Source organism: Mesocricetus auratus, unplaced genomic scaffold (assembly GCF_017639785.1).
Source record: "Mesocricetus auratus isolate SY011 unplaced genomic scaffold, BCM_Maur_2.0 Super-Scaffold_100018, whole genome shotgun sequence".
NCBI lineage: Eukaryota > Metazoa > Chordata > Mammalia > Rodentia > Cricetidae > Mesocricetus > Mesocricetus auratus.
Window position 1 is genome coordinate 14594918 of NW_024429199.1, and position 22064 is coordinate 14616981.

Consider the following 22064-nt stretch of genomic DNA (forward strand, 5'->3'; position numbering starts at 1 on the left):
TTTTCTGATGTGTTCTTGGATATGATTTGCCAATATTTTATTGAGTATTTTTGCATCAATGTTCATGAGGGATATTGGTCTGAAGTTCTCTTTCAAAGTTGTGTCTTTGTGTGGCTTGTGTATCAAGGTTATTGAAGTTTCGTAGAAAGAGTTTGGCAAAGACCCTTCTGCTTCTATTGCATTACTTTGAGAAGAATTTGTATAAGCTGTTCTTTGAATTTCTGGTAGAATTCTGCACTGAGGCCATCTGGCCCTGGGATTTTTTTAGTTGGGAGACTTTTGATGATTGCTTCTTTTTCCTTAGAGGTTATAGGTCTATTTAAATTGCTTATCTGTTCTTGATTTAATTTTTGCAAATGATATCTATCCAGAAAATTGTCCATTTCCTTTAGATTTTCAAATTGTGTGGAGTACAGGTTTTCAAAGTATGACCTGATGGTTCTCTGGATTTCCTCAGTGTCCATTGTTATGTTCCCCTTTTCGTTTCTGATTTTGTTAATTTGCATGTTTACACTTTGTCTTTTGGTAAATTTGGATGAAGGTTTGTCTATCTTGTTGATTTCTCAAAGAACCAACTCTTCGTTACATTGATTTTTTTGTATTGTTTTCCTAGTCTCTGCTTTATTGATTTCAGCCTTTAATTTGATTATTTCCTGGTATCTACTCCTCCTGGGTGAATTTGCTTCTTTGTGTTCTAGAGCTTTCAGTTGTGTTGTTAATTCTCTAGTGTAACTATCCTTCAGTTTCTTCATGTGGGCACTCAGTGCTATGAACTTCCCTTGTAGCACTGCTTTTAAAGTGTTCCATAAGTTTGGGTATGTTGTGTCGTCATTCTCATTGAGTTCTAGGAAGTCTTTAATCTTCTTTTTATTTCTTCATTGACCCAGGAATGATGCAATTGTGCATTATTCAACTTCCATGGTTTTGTAGGGTTTCTGCAATTTTTGTTGTTGTTGAATTCTAATTTTAACGCATGATGGTCTGATAAGGTGCATTGAGTTATTCCAAGTTTTTTGTACCTGTTGAGATTTGATATGTTTCCAAGTATGTGGTCGATTTTTGAGAAGGTTCTATGTGGCGCTGAGAAGAAGGTATATTCTTTTTTATTTGCGTGTAATGTTCTATAGATGTCTGTTAATCCCAATTAAGTCACAACTTCTATTAGTTCCTTTGCTTCTTTGTTAAGTTTCTGTCTGGCAGTCCTGTCTAGAAGTGAGAGTGGGGTGTTGAAGTCTCCCACTATAAGTGTATGGGGCTTTATATGTGATTTGAATTTTAGTAATGTTTCTTTTATGAATGTGGATGCCTTTGTATTTGGGGCATAGATGATCAAAATTGAAACTTCATCTTGGTGGATTTCTCCTGTGATGAGTAAGAAGTGCCCTCCTTCATCTCTTTTGATTGATTTTATTTTTAAATCTAATTTGTTAGATATTAGGATTGCTACCCCTGATTGTTTCTTGGGTCCATTTGATTGGAAAATCTTTTCCCAACCCTTAACTCTGAGGTAATGTCTGTCTTTGAGGCTGAGGTGTGTTTCTTGTATGCAACAGAAGGATGGGTTCTGTTTTTGAATCCAGTCTGTTATCCTGTGTCTCTTTATGGGCAAGTTAAGACCATTAATATTGAGGGATATTAATGACCATTGTTTGCTCATTCTTGTTTGTTTTGAAATAGTTTATGGTGGTGGAATTATACATGACTGTTGGTAAGGTGGGATTATCTATTGCCTATGTTTTTTCTGGTTGTAGTTAACTCCCTTGGGTTAAGGTTTTCCTTCCAGAACTTTCTATAGGACTGGGTTAGTGGATATGTATTGTTTAAATCTGGTTTTGTCATGGAATATCTTGTTTTCTCCATATATAGTGATTGAAAGCTTTTCTGTGTATAGCATTCTGGGCTGGCTTCCATGGTCTCTTAATGTTGGTAGACTATCTATCTATCCAGGACCTTCTGGCTTTCAACGTTTCCATGGAGAAGTCAGGTGTGATTCTGATAGGTCTGTCTTTGTATATTACTTGGCCTTTTTGCTTTCCTGCTCTTAATATTCTTTCTTTATTCTATATGACCGGTGTTTTTACTATTATGTGGCAAGGGAATTTCCTTTTGTGATCTACTCTATTTGGTGTTCTGTAGGCTTCTTGTATTTTCATTGTCATGTCTTTCTTTAAGTTGGGAAATTTTTTTTCCTATGATTTTGTTAAATATGTTTTCTGCCCCTTTGAGGTGGATTTCTTCACCTTTTTCTATAGCTATTATTCTTAGGTTTGGTCTTTTCATGGTGTCCCATATTTCCTGGACATGTTGTGTTAGAGATTTATTGAACTTAAGATTTTCTTTGGTTGATGAATCTATTTCACATAGTATAACTTCAACACCTGAGATTCTATCTTCCATCTCTTGTATTCTGTTGGTTATGCTTGTATCTGTAGTACCTGACAATTTGCCCAGCTTCTCTATTTACAGCATTCCTTCAGACTGTGTTTTTTTTAATTGTCTCTATTTCAGTTTTCAACCCTTGTACTTTTTGAATTATTTCTTGTAATTTTTGTTTGTCTTTTCCTCTCTTTCTTGCATTTGTTGAAGTTTTTGCTTTGTCTTTCTTCCATTTCTTGCATTTTTTTGCATTTTTGGATTGTTTTCCTCCATTTCTTGCAGTTCTTATATTTTTTGGTTTGTTTTTTTCTTCCATGTCTTTAAGGGATTTTCTCATATCTTCTTTGAGGGCCTCTATCATTTTCATGAGGTTGCTTTTTAAGGTCTTTCTCATTTGTTCAGGTCTTGTGTGTGTAGATTTTTTTGTTTCTGGTGGTGTCATATTGGTTTTTCTGTTGGTGGGTGTGTTTTTGTATTGTCTCCTTCCCATCATTTCTTCCTGAGGGTGCAGAAGGAGTTCTTCCTCCCCTGGTGGGTATGTGACCCCTTTCCAGTGTGTGGGAGCAGTTCCAATACCCTTGTGGCTTTCCTCTTGTGTGGATGGAGGTCATCCTAGTATCAGGACATTAGCAAACTCTGGGTAGGCTGGACCCTCTCCTCGCCTATCCCGTGGGTGGAGACTGTAACTTGGAAGTTGGCAGTCTCTGGGTGGGCTGAGTCCTGTCGGGCTGGGATCTGGGTCCACTGTGCGCACTTCTCTGGTCTCTGGTGGTTCTGCTCAGGCCATCGGAAGTTAGGCTTCTCACTGTCAAATTTTTAAGTATAGTTGTCTCTCCGTGTCTTTGGGCATTGCCTTTAGCATTCTACATAGACATCAAAAATTGAAGATGCGTACGTCTCTTTCTAAAATGGCAGTGTACTTGATATAATTTCTAAGCCTCTTATCTTTAGCTTAGTGTCTTTATTTAAGTATCTCTTGATAACTTACAATGTCTAATGAAGTGCAAATGGTTGCATTTATTGGATAATAAAAGGTTTCCATACATGTACATGGATCATACATTTACAAAATGTATTTGATCCTCAGTTGGTTGACTGCCCAGATGCATGAATGACCTAGGGGAAAATAAAAATACTTCAAAAAATTGAACAACTTGTAGTATTTTCAAAAGTATTGCTATTTTCTTGAGTAGAAAATATTCTTCTTTTCTTAAAGTTTATTTTATTATTTTAAATTATGTATTTTTAATGGGGGCAGTACGTGCACATCAGTGCAGGTAGCCACAGAGGCAGGACGCATTGGCTCTCTCTTGAAATGAAGACTGGACATGAGTGTTGGAAACTGAACTTGGCTGTTGTGCAAGCAAAGTCAATGCTCATGACCCTCTTAGCTGCTGAACCACTGCTTCGGTCCTTGGCTGCCAATTTGCACTTTGTCTCATGACTCATTTGAAGCTGCTTTCTTCTTAAAACCATACACAAAAATCATAACGAAGTAAATTTAGAGGTCTTTTAAAGAGAATCTTTAGTTTGCTAAAAAGTCAGTTAATCAAAAAAAGAGCATATTCCCCAAACTCCACCCAAATATAAAATCTGAATAATTTTACTCAAGTGGCTTTGAAAAGTGACTGTTCATCTTAACTCAGTACTTCTCTGTTGTTGATAGGTACACACTGGTGGATATTTTACGAGCCATCTTACTTTCTTTAGAAGCCATGATTGAAGATCCTGAGTTGCAAGTAAATGGATTTGTTTTGATAATAGACTGGAGTAACTTTACCTTCAAGCAAGCCTCTAAGCTTACGCCAAGCATGCTGCGACTTGCCATTGAAGGTCTTCAGGTAAGGACATGCTGATATCGCCTCCTTGTCTCCTATATTTTACTTCTCTAATATATTAAGTTATTGGATGTCTAATGAAAACAGAAAACAAAAGGATATAGCGTGTGTTTTAGCACAAATCTTAAAGATAACAATGGGGCAAAAGATTGAACAAGGAAAGCCCAAGGATGTGAAACTTCTAAGAAGTGAGGCCTGTGATTTGTGACAGGAGACTGCTCTAAGTCTACACTTAAGTGCAAGGATTGGATGGAGGTTTTTGTCTTGGGATCTGGAACATGCAAACTTTGTATTTTTGGTTTTGATATATTAGTATTTAGGCTTTTTTTTGTTTCATTTCATTTTCTATGATGTTAACAAATGAACAGAATTTTGCATAAGAATTCTATTAAATTAGTGAATTTGAGATTGAATCATGTTTTCATGTGTATAATTAATGATCATTGACTTTACAACTCCTTAAGGTGTAGAAATTTTTGTTTTGAAATTTTTTTAGGTGTATCTGGAATTACTGCTTTTTTTTCTCTTTGTCAGTAGAAGGGGCAGTAATATGGAACAATAGTGTGTCTTTCTAGGGAATAATATTTAACTTGTTGGGAATTATAAAGTGAGAATTGAGTTCTTATGCATGCCATTTATAATCCTGTTATTGGTAAGTTATTGTTAACTTTTAGGATGCCCCCTCTCTCTCCTGTACTCTACATTCATACTTTGTGGAACTGGCTTGAGCTCCTAGTACATTTGTAAGTTAAGTAAAATGATATTATTCAGTATTTATTACCTGTATTTCCAACACATATTCTAGAAGTATGCAGGTTAACGTTTTCACACTTAGAATATCTCATATGTTAAAGTGACAAATGATATACTTAATGTTCCCTTAGGACGGATGCTATATTTTCTTTAAATAGTAAATAAACAAAAAGTGTATATATCTCATTCCATCTTTGCTGGTCCCTGTAGACAATGAAATTGATGACCACTGACCTCTTAACTATGGATACCCCCTTCAGGCTGCAGGGCATCTGAACCGAAATTAGTTCTCACTTTGTGGTCCACCTTTGTACTGAATAAGACACACCGATCTCCACAGAGGTCTTTCTTGAAGCAAGCATCTGACTTGTGCTTGGTGAGTCAGCCTTGGTGCTGACTTATCCTTTTATTACTCCACAGAGACAGTTAATGAGAACTGAGAGAGGGCAAGGATAATGCACATGAACAAGGTGCATAGCATGCATTCTGCCCTTTTCTGGAAATCCACGAAGTGTTCTTCCATTGGTGAAGAAAACGATTATCACCACTTACCACTTGACACAGAATGGTCACCTCACCCAATTATTATCTCTATTTAGCATGGGCCTCATTTTTAATTTATATGGATGTTGGGGCAGGCCTTCTGCTGTGGGAAAGATGGAGATCTCATCTACATACAACACATGTTTGATGGGAGCCCCTTTAATAACTTCATAAGCCATTTCTGGAAAACAAGCAACTTAGAGACTTAAAGGAAATTCTTTTATGACATTTTTTTTGGTTTTTTGAGGCAGGGTTTCTCTGTATTGTTTTGGAGGCTATCGGTCCAGCCCAGCCTCAAACTCACAGAGATCCACCTGCCTCCCGAGTGCTGGGATTAAAGGCGTGCGCCACCACTGCCCAGCCTTTTATGACTTTTCTCAGAGCTTTAAATGCTTCTGTGAACCTGGCAGGAGTAAGTCAGATTCAAGCTTCATTTGTGTCTAGAACAGGAAATGATCTCTATTTCCTGCACAAGTTTTACTGTGCACATGATGGGCCTTCCTTCGCTTTATTTGCCATAAACTACTTAAGAAACTGTTTCCTTCAAAATATAGACTAAGTAAACAGTCCTAAAACATCCAGAACAACAACCAGGAAATGCTTAAAAGAAAGTAGGTCTTCATGAGAATACACTTGGCACATGTGTTAGTTACTGTTCCGCTGCTGACACAAAACACCTTGACCAAGCACATATGGAAGAAAGAGTTTATATGAGTTCTCAGGGGCTTAAAGCCCATGGTGGCAAAATGCAGGCATGGTGACTTGAACAGGAAGTTGAGAGTTCACTGCTTGAACCAGAAACACAAGCAGAGAGACAAGCAGAAATTGCAGTAAAATATTAATGAAAGAGACACCTGAATAGAGAGAGCCACTATGGGGTTAGGGAGAAACCTGGTGCTAGGTTAATTCCCAAGAACTCACAAGCATGACCCCAGCTAAGACTCTAGCAGTATTGGAGAGGATGCCAGAACTGGCCTATCCCTATAATCAGATTGGTGACTACCTGAAATGTCACCATAAAGCATTCATCCAGTAACTGATGTAACCAGACTTAGAGATCCACAACCAAGAACCAGGACTAGCTCCAGGAATCCAGTAAAAGAGCGGGAGGATGGAATATATGAGCAAGGGAGGTCAAGACCATGATGGAGAGGCAGCTGAAACAAGCTTGTAGAAACTCATGGACTCTAGACCGACAGCTGTGGAGACTCCAGGGGACCGAACTAGGCCTTTCCTATGTGGGAAACTTTTGTGAAGTTTGGAATATCTGAGGGGTTCCTGGAAGTAAGACCACGATACAAACCTGGTACATGAGTTAGCTTGTTGGAGCCCATTCCCTATGGTGGGATGTCATTCTCAGCCTTAATGCATGGGAGAGGGACTCAGCCCTGTCCCCAAACTATTGTGCCAGACTATGTTGACTCCTCATGGCAGCCCTTACCTGTGAGGAGGAGTGGACTGGGAGTGGGCTAGGGGGGGAGGTGGGAGGGAGTGGGAGGAGGGGTGGGAGGGAGAACTGTGGTTGGAATGTAAAATGGTATTTAAAATAATACATTAATTATAAAAAAGAAATTATGAGTCTTTAAATTCTCAATAATAGATTCTCAATAAATTACATACCTCCTTCTATAAGACACCACCTACTAAATTAACCAAAAAAAAAACCCCTACCAACTAAACTCAAATATTCAGACATCTGAGCCTGTGGGGAGGGATTTGAACCACCATACAGGGTATTGAATTTTAACTCCAAATTATCTTCTGTTCAAGTTGATTATTTCTTTTTTTTTTTGTATCTTTGTCTGGACAACTACCTGTAAAATGCTGATGATTCCACATCTAAGATTGCTTAAAGTTTTCCGTTATGATGTAGCTAAGCTTACAGTTAGTCTTATAGTAAAGCAATACAATCTGACTTTTAGAATTAAATCGCTAGTTTAGCTTGCATTTACTATGTGAAAAAACTATTAATGAGCATTTTTCCATATTCTAATCAGGATATAATATTGGTAGTTTATCAAGATGAACATGAGTTGGAAATGTGTTTGAAGTAATGACACAATTTTAGGTGGTATGTCAGCAACCACGAGAACCAAAATGACCATCACTGCCACAGCTGTAATCCTCCTCCCCCAACTACATCAATCAGGGCAATTAAGAAATCTGAACATTTTTAGTAACTCTGAAGTAGTAAACTGAAATTCTGCTGTAATATGACTTTTACTTAGATAAATATAAATAATATTCTAAGGTATTGAACCAAAAATAAGAAAGGCTACCCGTGAGCCTAATGGAAGATTGGAAATTTATTTTAATGAAGACTTTTATGAGTGGATGCTATTTTGAATAGCCCATATCTCCCTTCTTAAATCATCTATGTATTTTTTCTTTATTTAGCCAGCCCATCTTTTTTTTTCTGACGCAAACTATTTTAAGTGACCTGGATAGAGTTAGAATCTCATTCCCACTTTGTAAAGATACATGGAAATATAAGTCTACCTGTGATCACAGTACAAGGTCAACTGAGATGCAGGATATGGATGCAGGGTATGCTCAGGTGCCAAACAGAGCTAGCCCCAGATGGCAGCCCTGCCATGCATTAAGTGCTTGTGAAATTACATGCTTTGCTTGAATCTCATTCTCTTTACACTAATTTAAAGTGTTATTATGAATGGTACATCTTGCACCTAGCAGGTGATACCTTAAGCTAAAGTTGGTGTGGATCAGATGACTTTTCAGGTGGCATCATGTTTTTTAGTTATCAGGATGGATGGTTTCCTTTTTAAGAAGTATGAGAAATTTGAGAGTTGAGAAATGCCGCAATTTCTCAATATGAGATGTAGTTGATTGACTTTGGGTATCTGGATAGTCTTTTCTTTTTCTTAGTGCTCATGTTGTATATGAATAATTACATTTTTGCATGTTTCTTCCATGTGGTTATACAGCATCTCTGTATTTCACAATGGATACAAAATACACTATTCTTTCAATTGGGACGCCAGAAAGAGAGAGAGAGATTATTTTCCTTGGAGCAATTTAGTATTTAGTCCTTTGATGAAGTACTGCAGCCATAGCCGAAGAGATGCTGTTTGTGAAGATAGTGTTGGCCTTGAAGGTGGTGCAAAAGTTTGCTGAGGGGACAAGGACAAGAAGGGGTTTTATGCAAGGGGACACTCAGAGAATATTTTGAACTACTCAGAACTAGGGAGAGCCGGGAATACATAATGAATCCATCCTGATGTGACTAAAGAAGAAATGAATTGAGCAAGATGAACTCGGGAGGTCATGATCTAAGATCACTGGGATAGAAGATGTCAAGCTATGCCATTTGGCCAGTGCTCTCCAGACAGGAAAATTGGGGCAGGAGAATATCTTGGCCACTTTCCTGCTTTGCAAAGATTTTCTGAGTAGAAGAAGAAATATGGGACAAAAGAAGAAGAAACTGGATCTTAAGAAAAAAACAACAAACTAACTAAATTACCCCTTAGTTGATCAAGTTCATTTACAGAGTTGCAAGTGAAACTTCAGTGAGTTTTAGGTACTTCGCCAAATTTTCTCAGTGAATACTTAGTGTTAGTCTAGGTTACCTGAGTCGGGATGTCAATGCCTTTCCCAAGGATGTCTGTTGTTGTTATGTATTTCTGGATTGAAAAAAAGAAATATTAGGTAGCATCTGCATAAAGTCACTCCAGATGCTCACATCTGAATATAAGTGAAATTCTACAATATTAATGTTTACTTCAGCTTTTTAAACTTTGTTGACACTCAACAATAGATCCATTGTCTGTTCTCTGGTGAATAACTTCCTTGATTGCCTACTGATTCAGTTCTCTGGGATTTTTGCAGGAAGGCGAAGGTAAAGACAGGTGTTGTTAGTATCAGGAGTTCTTTTATAAATACCAGTATACATTGACAAACCGTTTAGTTTTGGTACAGAGGCAGTTTTGTGTGTTTTGTCTGTAAAGAATACCAAACATTTTTAAAATATCAAAGACATCAAATGTTTTGATCAACATAGTGTATTTTCTTGATAGGTATGGTCAATATTAGCTCTGCTTGAAAGAAGAATGTATTTAAGTTTCTTTGGAGAAAAAGAAAAAATTGTCTTGTCACATACAAGAAGTTAATTGATTAGTGTAGTCACAGAAACAGGAAGTTTCATTTAAAAATCAATAAAAGAATAAATGAATGTGACTTGGAAATGGAAGGTACCTTCTGGGGAATCTAGTTAAAGCACGAAATGTTTGGAAATACCTGGAAACAGACCAGTCTTTGAATTCAGAGTGAAATGATGATGTACCTTTTGAATATATTTTATTTCTCTTGATCTATTGTTTTCTTGGAAGCTTCTTTAGCAGTAAAAAGCGAATTTATAAAATTTTTGAAGTATGTTCTTCTGCTACCAGTGTTGTTTGCGGCCTTTCAGATATGCTTATCTGTTATTCTCCTTGGTACTATCCTGCTGTGTCTCTGTGCTTTTGCTTTTGCTGTTACCCTGGAATTCCCTAATTCCATCTACATAATGCATCCAAGGCATGCGTTCTAGCAAAGGGTTTGGCTGTGACCAGGGGCTGAATAGGCCTTTGATTGCTACATAAAACGCAGATGTAGGACCATTGTAAAGTACCTAACATGGTGCCAGATACTCCAAGTTCCTTATTAAGTAGGACTTGAGAAAGAATAAAGAATATGTTGTCAGTTCACTGGCCCTTTCATTTGACTCAAGGACCCTACTAACACAGAGAGCTCTGATCATTCATGCAGAAGGCAAGAAGTACTGCTACTACGTATTCTCGTTCTGACTCTTTGGAAGCCCAGTTACACATAGGGAATCTTGCCAAAATTGTAGCACATGCTGCTAACAACTTGGAACATAACTGTTGAAGGTCAGTGAGTGACAGCTCCATTAATTTCAGTGTAGCCTTAGCTTATTCATCTTCCAAATCTTACTTGTTAATATGGGTAAGCTATGAAGTCACACGTGTACATGAGCATGCATGTACTGGTAACATTGATGGACTTAGGGCTCCCTAGGAAACCCAGAGTCTGAATTACCACTACTCTTTGTGGTGGTGGCTAACCTACTAGTAGTTTTCAGGCATACCATGTTTGGACAATAGGAGAAACCTATTGCTTGCAAGCTACATTTGAATTATGAGGCAGCATTCACTAGACAGTGTTGAAATGATACCTATCTTGAAAATAAACACACAGCCTCATGATCTGTATTCATTCAGACAGCCTGGAGGGAGGAACATTTACTTCCACATTTTTATGCACAGAAAAAACCATATTGAGAAACAGCTACAAGGGCAGTGTGTAAAAAAAAAAGCCACATTTTTCTCATCACATGCATAGCTGTCTGAGCTAAGTATGCTTCCTTTCAGGAAGTTGTTACTTAGCCTAAAACAAAGTGAGTGAAAATACTGAGGTTTTGGTGTGAGAATGTTTTGGCTGAGAGGTTTAATTCGTAGAAGTAGGACACCCTTACCCTTAAAACCTGGCATTAAGTATATAAAAGTTATATATAAATTTGATTCAATGATCTGGTCAAGACATTGATAATGGTGTACACATGTGTCTCATACATATGTATGTATATATATATTCACACACACGTGCATACACACACACATATGTATATATATATATATATATTGGATCGACATTTTTACTGGATCAAACTGTTATTCCTTTGTTAAATAGCAAAATGTGCTCCTACTTAGTTGTGAATAACTAGGTGTTAAACTTGAGCAAATGTAAAGATGTGTGTTGTAGAATTACTCAACATAGTTTACTGACTTAAGAACAGTAGTAATTATCAATAAAGTTAATACTTGTTCTCTTTCAACTGCTGACAAAAAGTCTTACATCATTTATCTTCAAGTAGTTGAACTACTGAAGCCACAAAAAGAAAGAGGTTACATAGCGTGAGCACCGCAATCCTATCGCCCTGCACATGTAGGAGGTAAACCAGAGAGTCCCCAGAAGTCTGCCACTCAGTCAGCTAGGTGAAAACAACAAAGAGGCACTGTCCCAAATGAAGTGGAAGGTGAGGAGATTGTCCTCCATCTCCACAATCTGTGGGTCCTGTATGCCTGCGTTCTCATACATGAATATGCAGAGATAAACACATACATACAATGCAAAATGTGAACATCTAGTTAAACTATTTGTATACAGGTATTGGTGAGACTTACCCACTGAGCTTTCAAATTTATACTCAGCTTTCCTTTAGATGTTTGACCTCCTGACTCCTTAATTAAAATCTTCTGAAATACCAACTGAAATGCTATTTCAATTATCTTCTATTTAAAATTCTGCTGTCATATTATCTCATTGATGAATACAGTCTGATTTTTTTCACTTAACATTGCTCTGGAAATTAAAGCACTCTTTATCTCTCATTGTCACTATTCTGAGAGTCACTTTCCACCCCAACTGTGCCTATTTTTATTTTCTGCAACTGAAGAAGCCATAAATTCAAGAGGAATGTCTTCTTGGAGCTTTTCCAGAGAAATCTTTGATGCACACCTAATAGTGCGGTGTTTTGTAGCCTGAAGTGGACTGAGTTTGAAACCCCACAATCGAATGGCACGGTGAAATGTGAGTAAGTGACTTAACTGAATTCTGGATGCAGTAACTGACAAGCCAAAGTACATACCTTCGCTCAACCATCTCTTACATGGATTCTGTAGGCATCTGCCATCTACAGCCAGTGCTGCTCCTGACTCAGTGGCCTGGATTTCTTTCTCCTCATTGCCAGCCATCTTCTGCATGTGCTTCCCAGTGACTTTTCTCAGTTTCATTAACTGACCTTTTCAGTTGGCAAACCTGAAGAATCACTGTCACAGATCCCACAAGCTATATTTGCAAGTAGTGCACACATTGCCTTTGGCATTCCCTTTGCTATAACTGAATTAATGGATGCTCACTGTAGCAAAGGAAGAAGCAAAGCATCTCTGTGATAGCAAGGAGAAGAGAGATCCATGGACAAGGAATGGTCTTTCATAGTGCTGACCAATGAAGTAACTTTGGTACCTCTTCAATCAACATTTTAAGGGGTGTTTTGCTTATATTCCATGAAATGAAAATACAGTCATTAGACCATCTTTCAAGGAACTTCAATTTCTATATTCAAGTACAAAAGAATAAATGCACCATTCCTACATTCCATCCTATATCCTGACTACCATTTCTTGCCTAACTAGCTCTGCACAATTTGCATACAATCTCTACCTTCTATGTTAGTACAGTGTGCCTCTCTAACAGCTACGATGTAATGAATTCTATGCTCCACAAGTGACTTTGATTCTACAATTGATAAGAACTTCCTAACATTTTCAATTTAAGAGGAGAAAAGGAAATCCTCTAAATTCTTTCAGTTCTCTCTGGTGCACATATGTATAATGTGGATGTATGTACAATGGAGGTCAAAGGTTGATGCTGGTATCTTTCTCCACTGCTCTCCACTTTATTCTTCGAGAAAGGCTGTCTCAATCAATCTGGAGCCTATCAATCTGGCAGGCTGATTAGTTGATGAGTTGCAAGGATGAGCCTGTTTCTACACTCTCAGAGCTGACATTTTATCTACCGTCTGTATGTTTGTCTGTCTGTCTATATAGCAGTTTTTGTTCTAGTCTGAAAGTTAGAAAACATCATAGAGTCGCAAGAGTCTGAGGTACAAGACGCGATCTGAACCCAAGACTGAAGGAAGGGAGATATTAAACCACAATTCCAGGCACAGTGAGAAAAGGAGAGTGGACCTGTCAGAGGGGTTTCCATTTTTCCTTTATTCTGTCTGTTACTCAGACTTCCAATGAACTAAATGAAGCCCACGCAATCTGTTTTTATCATTCTATAAATTCACGTTATTTTTTTCCAATGTCGTCACCACAGATACTCTAGAGTACGTGTTTAAATAAATTCTGGTCATCTCTTAGTCCCTTCAAGTTCACACAATTATATATATATGTATATATATAATCTATATTTATATCTATATAATTTGGTGAGATAGGGTCTTTATATGTCTCCCTGGTTGTCCTGGAACTCAATATGTAGACCAGGCTACCTTCAGATTCAAAGAGGTCCTCCTGCCCTCCTCAGTGCTGGGATTAAAGGTGTGTACCACTAGGACTGACTTCTCTCAGCTTTTTTGCTGATGTGGGTGAGACCACATTTCCTTTCTGTAGTTTTTATATAGACTAGAGGAGTTATTGCTGAAAGGTTTTATGTGTTGCTGGTATCTTTCCTTTCTGTTACCTTGAAAGAGGAGAGCAAGTTCAGTTTCCAAATGTGGAAAAGTTCTGAGTTACACGTTGCGGAATCATACCCAAGGAACTGCCCTGATGCTAGGCTGGCTCATAAGTTCCTACCCACTGTGTTTCGCCTATAATGTGCAAGTGTTTCAGTTACTCTTTTCTTCATTTTGGAGATGATGTCTCACCATGTCTATTCTTGGTCTTGAACTTGCTATATAGCCCAGGTTAGCCTTATACTTTCCTTTCTTCAGCCTTTACACCAGGAGTGCAGGGATTGTAGGTACAGACTGCCATCCACAGCTTTTGTTTATTCCTAATGGGAGGAATAGAGACAGGTATGGTTATATTTATTTAGAACAGGAATAAGAGCCACACATGTCTTTCCTTTCATGGAATTTGATCAAAATATCTGATGCATTAATGTAATTCTACCTGATTTTGTTATTTGTAAATTCTTTTTGAGTTTGTATCTTTGACATTCCTTCTTGTCATTTAAATTCCTGGAGAGAGACGAAAATTGTCCTTATTCTGTCTGAATATTGATTAAGAAGTCAACCCTTTTACCTAATTTATGATCACAAGGTGACAGAAATGAAGACCAAGAGACACTGTTTTTTTTTTAACCTATTCTGGAAACATGCATATCCTTCTGAATGACAATAGTAAGATGATGGTGATTGTGGTAATAAAGATGCTGATGCTGTCTCATGTGCATGAAATTTTAGCATATATTTCCTAATGGAGTAAAATATGAAACATAATTATTCCCCAAATTCAAAACTCCAAGAGACACACTAAAATTCATGATAAATCTGGGCATATCAAACTCACACTCTAAAGTTGAGAATGTCACTTTCATTTGCAACTAGGTAGTGATTTGGGTAGAGGAGATACTTTATCAACTAGCTTCAAAATAAGACCTCAGAAAGATAAGTCCGGTGAACTCACAACCTCTGCTAAGAGGGCCTAGGGGAAGCTCATTCTTCACCACACAGGATCTGAGTGTGGGTTCTCAGAGCTCATGGAAAATGCAGGCTTAATGCCCAGGAAGGAAGAACTTAAGAAATTGAGAAAGTAGCATGCTGGGGCTCTCCAATCATCAGTTTGGCCAGTCAGTGAGCTCCAAATTCGGTGAGAGGCCTTGTCTCAAAAAATAGGTGGTATGGGCTGTATGACTCATGAAAGAACTCACTGTTTATGAATGAGGATGTGAGTTAATATCTCTAGCACCAATGCGAAAAGGGAGACATGTTTATGCATACTGGCATCCTTGGTGCTGTGGGGCAGGAGATTAGGAGAGAGTGGAGACGAGAGACTGTTTTGTGCTTGTGGGCCAGCAGTTTAGCTGAGAAAAACAACAAGCTCCAGGTTTAGTGAGAGATCCCTGAAAGAATAAGGAAGAGAGTTATAGAGAAATGGGCTGATGACCTTCTCTGACACGTGCAGATGTGTGCACACACATGTATAGCTACACACAAATGTTCATGCATGCACATACACTAGCCACACAATAAAATGGAAACGAATTGAGAAAGGCATGCCATTGAATTCTGCCCTCCACCACACACAAGCACACATGTATGCCTCTATCCCATGCACACACTGAAACACTCATGTATACAAACACCCACAGATATACATATGAGGAAATATAGATGAGAAGACAATAAATGTTCCATTTTAAATATTCAACAAAATGAAATTAACAGGGTAAGTCCAATAAAAGTTCAAATACCATGCCTAGTTCCTAACCTGGACCAGTTTTCAGACTTACAAGTCTATGAAGTAAAGTATGTAAAGTCCCACACAGAAGAAGTTGTATCTCAAGATAATTGTTTCATTACTTTTTAAAAATTATTTTTGAGAGAATCTCATGTAACCTGTGTGGGCCTCAAGCTTATTCTATAACCAAGGTTGATTCTGGTCCTCCTGTCTTCATGTCCTCTGCGTTGGAATTGAAGGGTGTACATCATCATATCCAGTTTATATGGTTTTGCAGATAAAACTTTTGGCTTTATATAGGCCAGACAGATACTCTACAAACTAATTTATGCCTCTATTTTAAGTTAGGTCCACAGCCATTTATTTGGATAAAGGTACACTGGAACAAGGGAGTTAGTTACACAGCCATTTCAAGGGCAATTAAACATAGGAGTCAATGTGCCATTCATATCTGGGGACATGAAATACCTTAGATAAACTACTCTCTCTACAGGGATAAGAAAATTGAAAACCAGTGGGAATGGGGAGTAGCTGAATATTTACTCATAGTATGTCCACTTGAACTTCAGCCCTATATCAGGATCATTTTTTTCTTTTCTGAAAAAATACATTGCAAGAAGGAAAGCTGTTGAAACCAGTAGCTTCAGTGAAAGCTGAGTTGTGTCTAATTTTCTTCTTTTCAAAATTCCACTGCAAAACAAACTCAAGAGGACACTGGGGTTGCTATTACAGAGGGATGAACTTGTTATATGAAGTAAGTTGAGGTGAGTGACATAGAGGGGTTGATATATGCATAAAGTAGGGTGTTTCTCAGACTTCTCTCTAGAATCTGTGAAGTTATACTTCCAAGGACCAGATGTATTAGATATTGATAGGTTAACCTGGAGTTTTAGTTATTATTTAATCGCTGGGAAGAGACACCATGACCACAGCAAGTCTTATAAAGCAAAACAGTGGGGCTGGCTCACAGTTCGGAGGTTTAGCCCATTGCCATCATGGTGAGGATCATGAAAGCAAGCAGGCAGCTTTGGGGCTGGAGAGTTAGCTGAGAGTTCTATATCTGGATTGGCAGGCAGCAGAAAGAACTGTGATCCATTGGGCCTGGCTTGATTTTCTGAAATCTCAAAGCCCACTCCCAGCGACATGCTTCCACCAAAGGGCTACACCTCTTAACAGAGCCACTCCCTATAGGCCTATGGGGGTAGGGCAAACTGCCAGCCAGCCTACCCAAGCCTCAGGTGCCCAGGCCAGCCTGCATGAGCATGCGCAGCAGGCACTTCCTCCCTGAGCCAAGCCTGCCTCTACACCCAGAGACTGAGGAGGAGGAGACACCTGACCAGAGACAGCGATAAAGCAGAGTCAGTCTCCTGAGTCGTTGGGACTTAGGAGGAAGTACAAAGGCAGGTCTCACTTCCTAAATAAATGAATCTGCAGCACGCTCTGCTGCTCCCTGACTCCCAGTGCCTGAGTCACCCCTTTCCCCAAGGGGCGTCTGAGCAGGGTCCCCCACAACATATGGGGGCCATTTTTATGCAAACCACCACACCTGGCTTCTTTTACAAGTAATGTATAGAGGGAGCTACTTTCCCAGAGGTTATGTCCATAGGGAGTCTACAAGCACAAATAGACTGTTGTGTAAGTACTAATACATTTTCTTCTTTCCTCCGTTCTGAGCAGCCCGGCAGGATCCCATATCAGAGCATTTTGTGGGATCAGCTAAGGCCTTTGTTATAGCTCTGCCTCCCTTGATTCTGATGAGATTTTTTTTCTTGAGCTATGGTAGATGTTCCTTTCATGTCAGGGGTAATTCTTGATCACAGAATTTATAAATAATATGGAAAATGTTACTTACAGTGTTAAGTGGAATATGACATATGCGACATAAATTAATGTAAAACATTGCCATATTTATGTTGCTAATCTATTCCAAAGAGAGAGAGGAAAAAATACATTTGAGTGGAAAAAGTGATGCGTTTGGGTGACAAAACTAGGATGAATCTTATTCTGTTTTGCTCTCTGTGTTTCCCGGCTTCACCATTTTGAATACAGTGTTTCTAATCCTAGCTACTGTCTTTCAATCAGTTGTGACATGAAGTCCAAAATAAAAAAATAATTTGACAAATAACTATACAATGTGCCATGTTTGAAAGTTAGTTTCTGTTTAAAAATAGTGTTAGCATAATTTGATGAGTTAATTAATAAAATGAAGACAGCTGCAGCTGCTCATCTTAAGAGTTTTGCAGTGCTTGGGCAAGCCATTGTTATCACCGGCTTGACTCATGTCCAGGCTCATAGCCTAAAGGAAAGTTACCACAAGACCCAGGGAAGCAGGATCAGCAGAAATCCAAATATATATTGGTGAAAAAATATCACACAACATCTTTTAGAAATTTTGCTTTTGAAGCCACCAGACATATATAAAATGCCAAATATCATGCTAATATTATACTCAGCATATGCTAAGCGATTTTTGGTTGGAGGAAGGAAGTTGAATTTAGTCCAGTAACCATCAGTGTTATGATTTAAAATATGATTTTTTAAAAGACAGAATAATGTAGCCATGAAAGTCATGTTAATGGTGACAAAGATGAACTTATCAAGACACATGCGCTTTTACTATATATGTTGTTATTGCTTATGGATTACATTCTTGGGTTATTGAAACAATTTCAAAACATGGCAAATGCGTTTTGTAGATAGGAATTACTTAAGAGTATGGCTTAAATGTTTCTTGCAATGATGATAATGGACTAAACCTCTGAAACCATAGCTAGCCAAATTAATGTACACATAAAGAAGAAGAATGTGAATATAAAAGAAGAAGAAATAATGATTATTGTCCTGCTAGTGCCTCTGCTCTCTATAGATCCTGGCTTGTCCAAATTCTCCATTTTCAAACTGCTGAAAATGTTACAAAGTGTTTACGAAGCCTTTTAAAATTGAGCAAAATCTTTAAATATAACACAGTGTTTACATGAAGACACAAAGGATGAATATTATTTGTTTATGTGTATATTTAATAACAGTGGTTACAGAAGAAGATGCTCTATGAATTTGGGATGGAATGAGGGAAGTTAAGTATGAGGGATAGGAAGAAAGGAGGGAATTATATATTTATATTTTAATTAAATAAAAATTCATTGTATTGTACTGTGGGCATAGTGAGTCTAAGAAATCTCATGGAAAGGTTGTTCTAAGAAGGTCAAGAAAGAAGCTGAACAAATCTGATTGATGGAGCAAAATAAGATATTCTTTGACTTTAAACTATATGTTGTAAGTGGTTGTCTGGTGCCAAATGGTCAACCCTAAAAACATACATATAAGTACCATTATATGGACTAAGTAGATTATATTTAAGATTATATATGTATATGCACACACATATACATTCAATGAAAATTAATGAAAAAAGTGATCATGAATTTGAAAGAGGATAGGAAGAGGTATTGGGTGGCTTTGAAGAGAGAAAAGGGAAGGGAGAAATGTAAGTATAATATAAAAAAAAACATTAAAAAACGCAATGTGCCATTTAGCTTATCATGGTTTCATTCTATTTGTACTCATCAAGTGGTAAACTTTAATAATTAAAAATTTTTATTTATGAATGTGTGCTGAATGCATGTGCTCACTGATGCCAGAACATGACGTAACATTCCATGGAGGTAGAATTACAGGGAGTTGTGTGTCTCCTAACATGAATGCTGGAAGCCAAAACCAGTTCCCCTACAAGGACAGTACAAGCTCTCAACTACTGAGCCTTTCTCCAGCACAAGTGTAGAGACATGACAAGTAGTCTATCATAGAGATGATAGAAGGTCAAAAGGTGATGTGATAATGTACAGAAATGAGAGCACACATGGTTCCTTATTGTTTCCTATTTATTTTCTCGTTCTTTGCTTTATTCTTTGTCACACCTTACAATGACATTCTTGCTTTGCATCTTTTTGAAAGAAAGAAGTAGATTTGTCTAATGTTTGTCACTGCCCCACACCTTTCTGTATAATGATCACATTTGTTCTCTAATGATAAAACGTGTGCTTGAGAGAACTTATCATTAGACACTTTCCCATTCTTTTGAATAGAGGAGAAACAAGGGCTTAGCAGAGTGTTTGTACTCAGAGCTCATCTGGCTTAAGAGATGGTAGAATAAACTAGAGCTTTAGACAAAATAATGGTTTGAGAACTAATTCAGAGTAATGAGTTGTTCAGGTTAAAATCTCTTGTGAAGAGAGTTGCACAAAAAGTTATGTACTTGCCCTTGCTTAGACTCAAATGACAAATATTGGTTAAATCAAAATAACTTGTGTGCTTTAACAGTTTTCCCTATGAACTTTCTATATTAATATTTAAGCTTGCATAAATAGAAATCTTACTATTGTAATTTCAGAACCTAATGCAATCTTTCTCAACTAATAGGAATGACATTCCTTTTACCTTTTGTGGTGTGTGTGTGTGTGTGTGTGTGTGTGTGTGCATGCGCGCACGTGCTATGTGTACATGTATGTCTGTTGACATGTATACATTCATGTGAGAGGACAGACAGACATGACACAGTGCAACTGTGAAGGTCAGAGAAAACCTTTCGTGTTGGTCCTTACCTTTCTTTTACTCTGAGGCAGGTTTTCTGCCGTGTATACCACTTAGTTCGGTCCTAAGATTATGGGGTTTCTTCTACTCACTTTTGCATATATGCATTAAGATTACAAATGTGAGCTATTGCATTGAGCTTTACATAGTTCTAGAGATCTGGATTCAGTCCTCATGCTTTCATGGCAAGAGCTTTATCTACTAAGCTGCCTCCACAGTCCATGAATGCTATTTATTGAAGTTTTATGATTATATATGGAATGTCTTCTAGGACTAAAAGATCTAAATCAGTCTTGCTAGATCCACACTGTAGTTGTACATGCCATGTTAGCCTATATAAGGAAAAACAATGTAGCAAAAAAGTTGGGAAACTTAGGCTCTTAAAAATCACATGGACCATTCTGTAAAAGATTATCTCTGCAGCCTTAAGATACAACTTCTGTTTGTACATAGAGCAGGCTAGTCAGTCACTTCACAAAACAGTCTATTCATAGCTAAGATGAAAAACATCCTTGCTAGCAAGAATATTTTGAAATTCACCAAAATTATACTCAAGAACCTTGGTTGCACAGCAGCTGTAGAGCATAGAATTGATGTTCTCTTAATACACTGTCCCATATATATACAATTTTTAAGTGCATGGAAGGTCTGTTCCTAAAAAACTTTGAAGCTATTCATTGCTGCTTAAAGAAATGTATTTCTGTGTCCAGTTGACAGTGGGCTGTGATAGTTAATTTTAATTGCAGTACTGATTGAATTGGGAAATATTTAGGAGGTGACTAAAACACATCTGAGGGTGTATCATGAGGGCAGTTACAGAAGGAACCAATTTCTGCAGAGAATTCCCTGAATGTTAGTTTCAGGATTCCATAGGCCAAGTACATGGATAGAATCCAAACGAGGAAAGAAGACAGATAGATAGTGTGTGCATGGTGCATTTCTCTGCTTCCTTGTCTCCATAATCTGAGCTACTCTGTTCTGCCTCATCAACCTTGCCATGGTGGAGTGAAACCTCCAAAACCATGAGCCCAAATAATTCTTCTCATAAGTTGATTCTCTCATGTATTTGTCATAATGATAAGAAGTATGATCAATGCCCTCCCTGATGCATTTCATTTATATAATTTGCCTTGTCTCTCCATCCCTTATTCTGTTTTTTCTTAGGTCCATTATCTGTATATCTTTTTCTTCTTTTTTTAAATTAATTTTTATTTAAATTAAAAACAATATTATTTTATATACCAACCAGTTCCCTCTCCCTCCATCCTCCCATTCCCCCCACTATCTCCCCATCCCACCCCCATCCACTTCTCAGGGAGGGTAAGGCCTCCCATGGGGGATCATCAAAGTCTGTCACAGTTAGGACATGACCAAGGCCCTCCCCCATGTATCTAGAGTGTATCACTCCATAGGAAATGGGCTCCAAAAGCCCATTCATGCACTAGGACATCCTTGTTCTTATGAATTGATTATTAAATAGTTCCGCATTCTCATACTGTCTACAAAATTCATATTTTGTTAGTTTATCTCCAAGGAAATGGGTTGAATGTTTATATCATTTTGAAGTTAACATGAATCCCTTACTATGGGCTTATACTCCTAAAATAGATACTTAGAAGAACGTGCCTCCCCAGTTTGTCACTTTGTGATATATGAAGAAATATTGAAGCCAGCCCTCACCAGATGCCAACCACTTTGGTCTTGGACATATAATGACCATGAGAATTAAATGGTGTTTATGACAACTGATGTGTACTATTTTGGTTATAGTACCCAAAGTAAGATAAGAAAGAAGAAGAAAAAATGACTGCATATATATTTATATATAAAAATACACATTTATATACAATTATATTTTCAAATGAACAATTATATTTTCAATGATCATATTAAATTAACTTGTAAAATACATAGTAAAAATGCTAAGAATTTACCAATGTGTCTGAAAGGGAAATGCAATTATAACTTCTTTAGGAAAATG

The 22064-nt window shown here is 37.6% G+C and overlaps 1 protein-coding gene across 3 annotated transcripts in view; it reads left to right on the top strand.

The window, feature by feature from the left end:
- The window catches only part of Clvs2 (clavesin 2), an 87823-nt gene that overhangs the window by 19145 nt on the left and 46614 nt on the right, over window positions 1–22064 (top strand). For all 3 annotated transcript variants that reach the window (XM_013110233.3, XM_013110232.3, XM_005065767.4), the window contains one exon: window positions 4043–4217. In XM_013110233.3, coding sequence (XP_012965687.1) covers window positions 4043–4217 — 175 coding nt within the window. The remainder of the gene's footprint in view (window positions 1–4042; window positions 4218–22064) is intronic.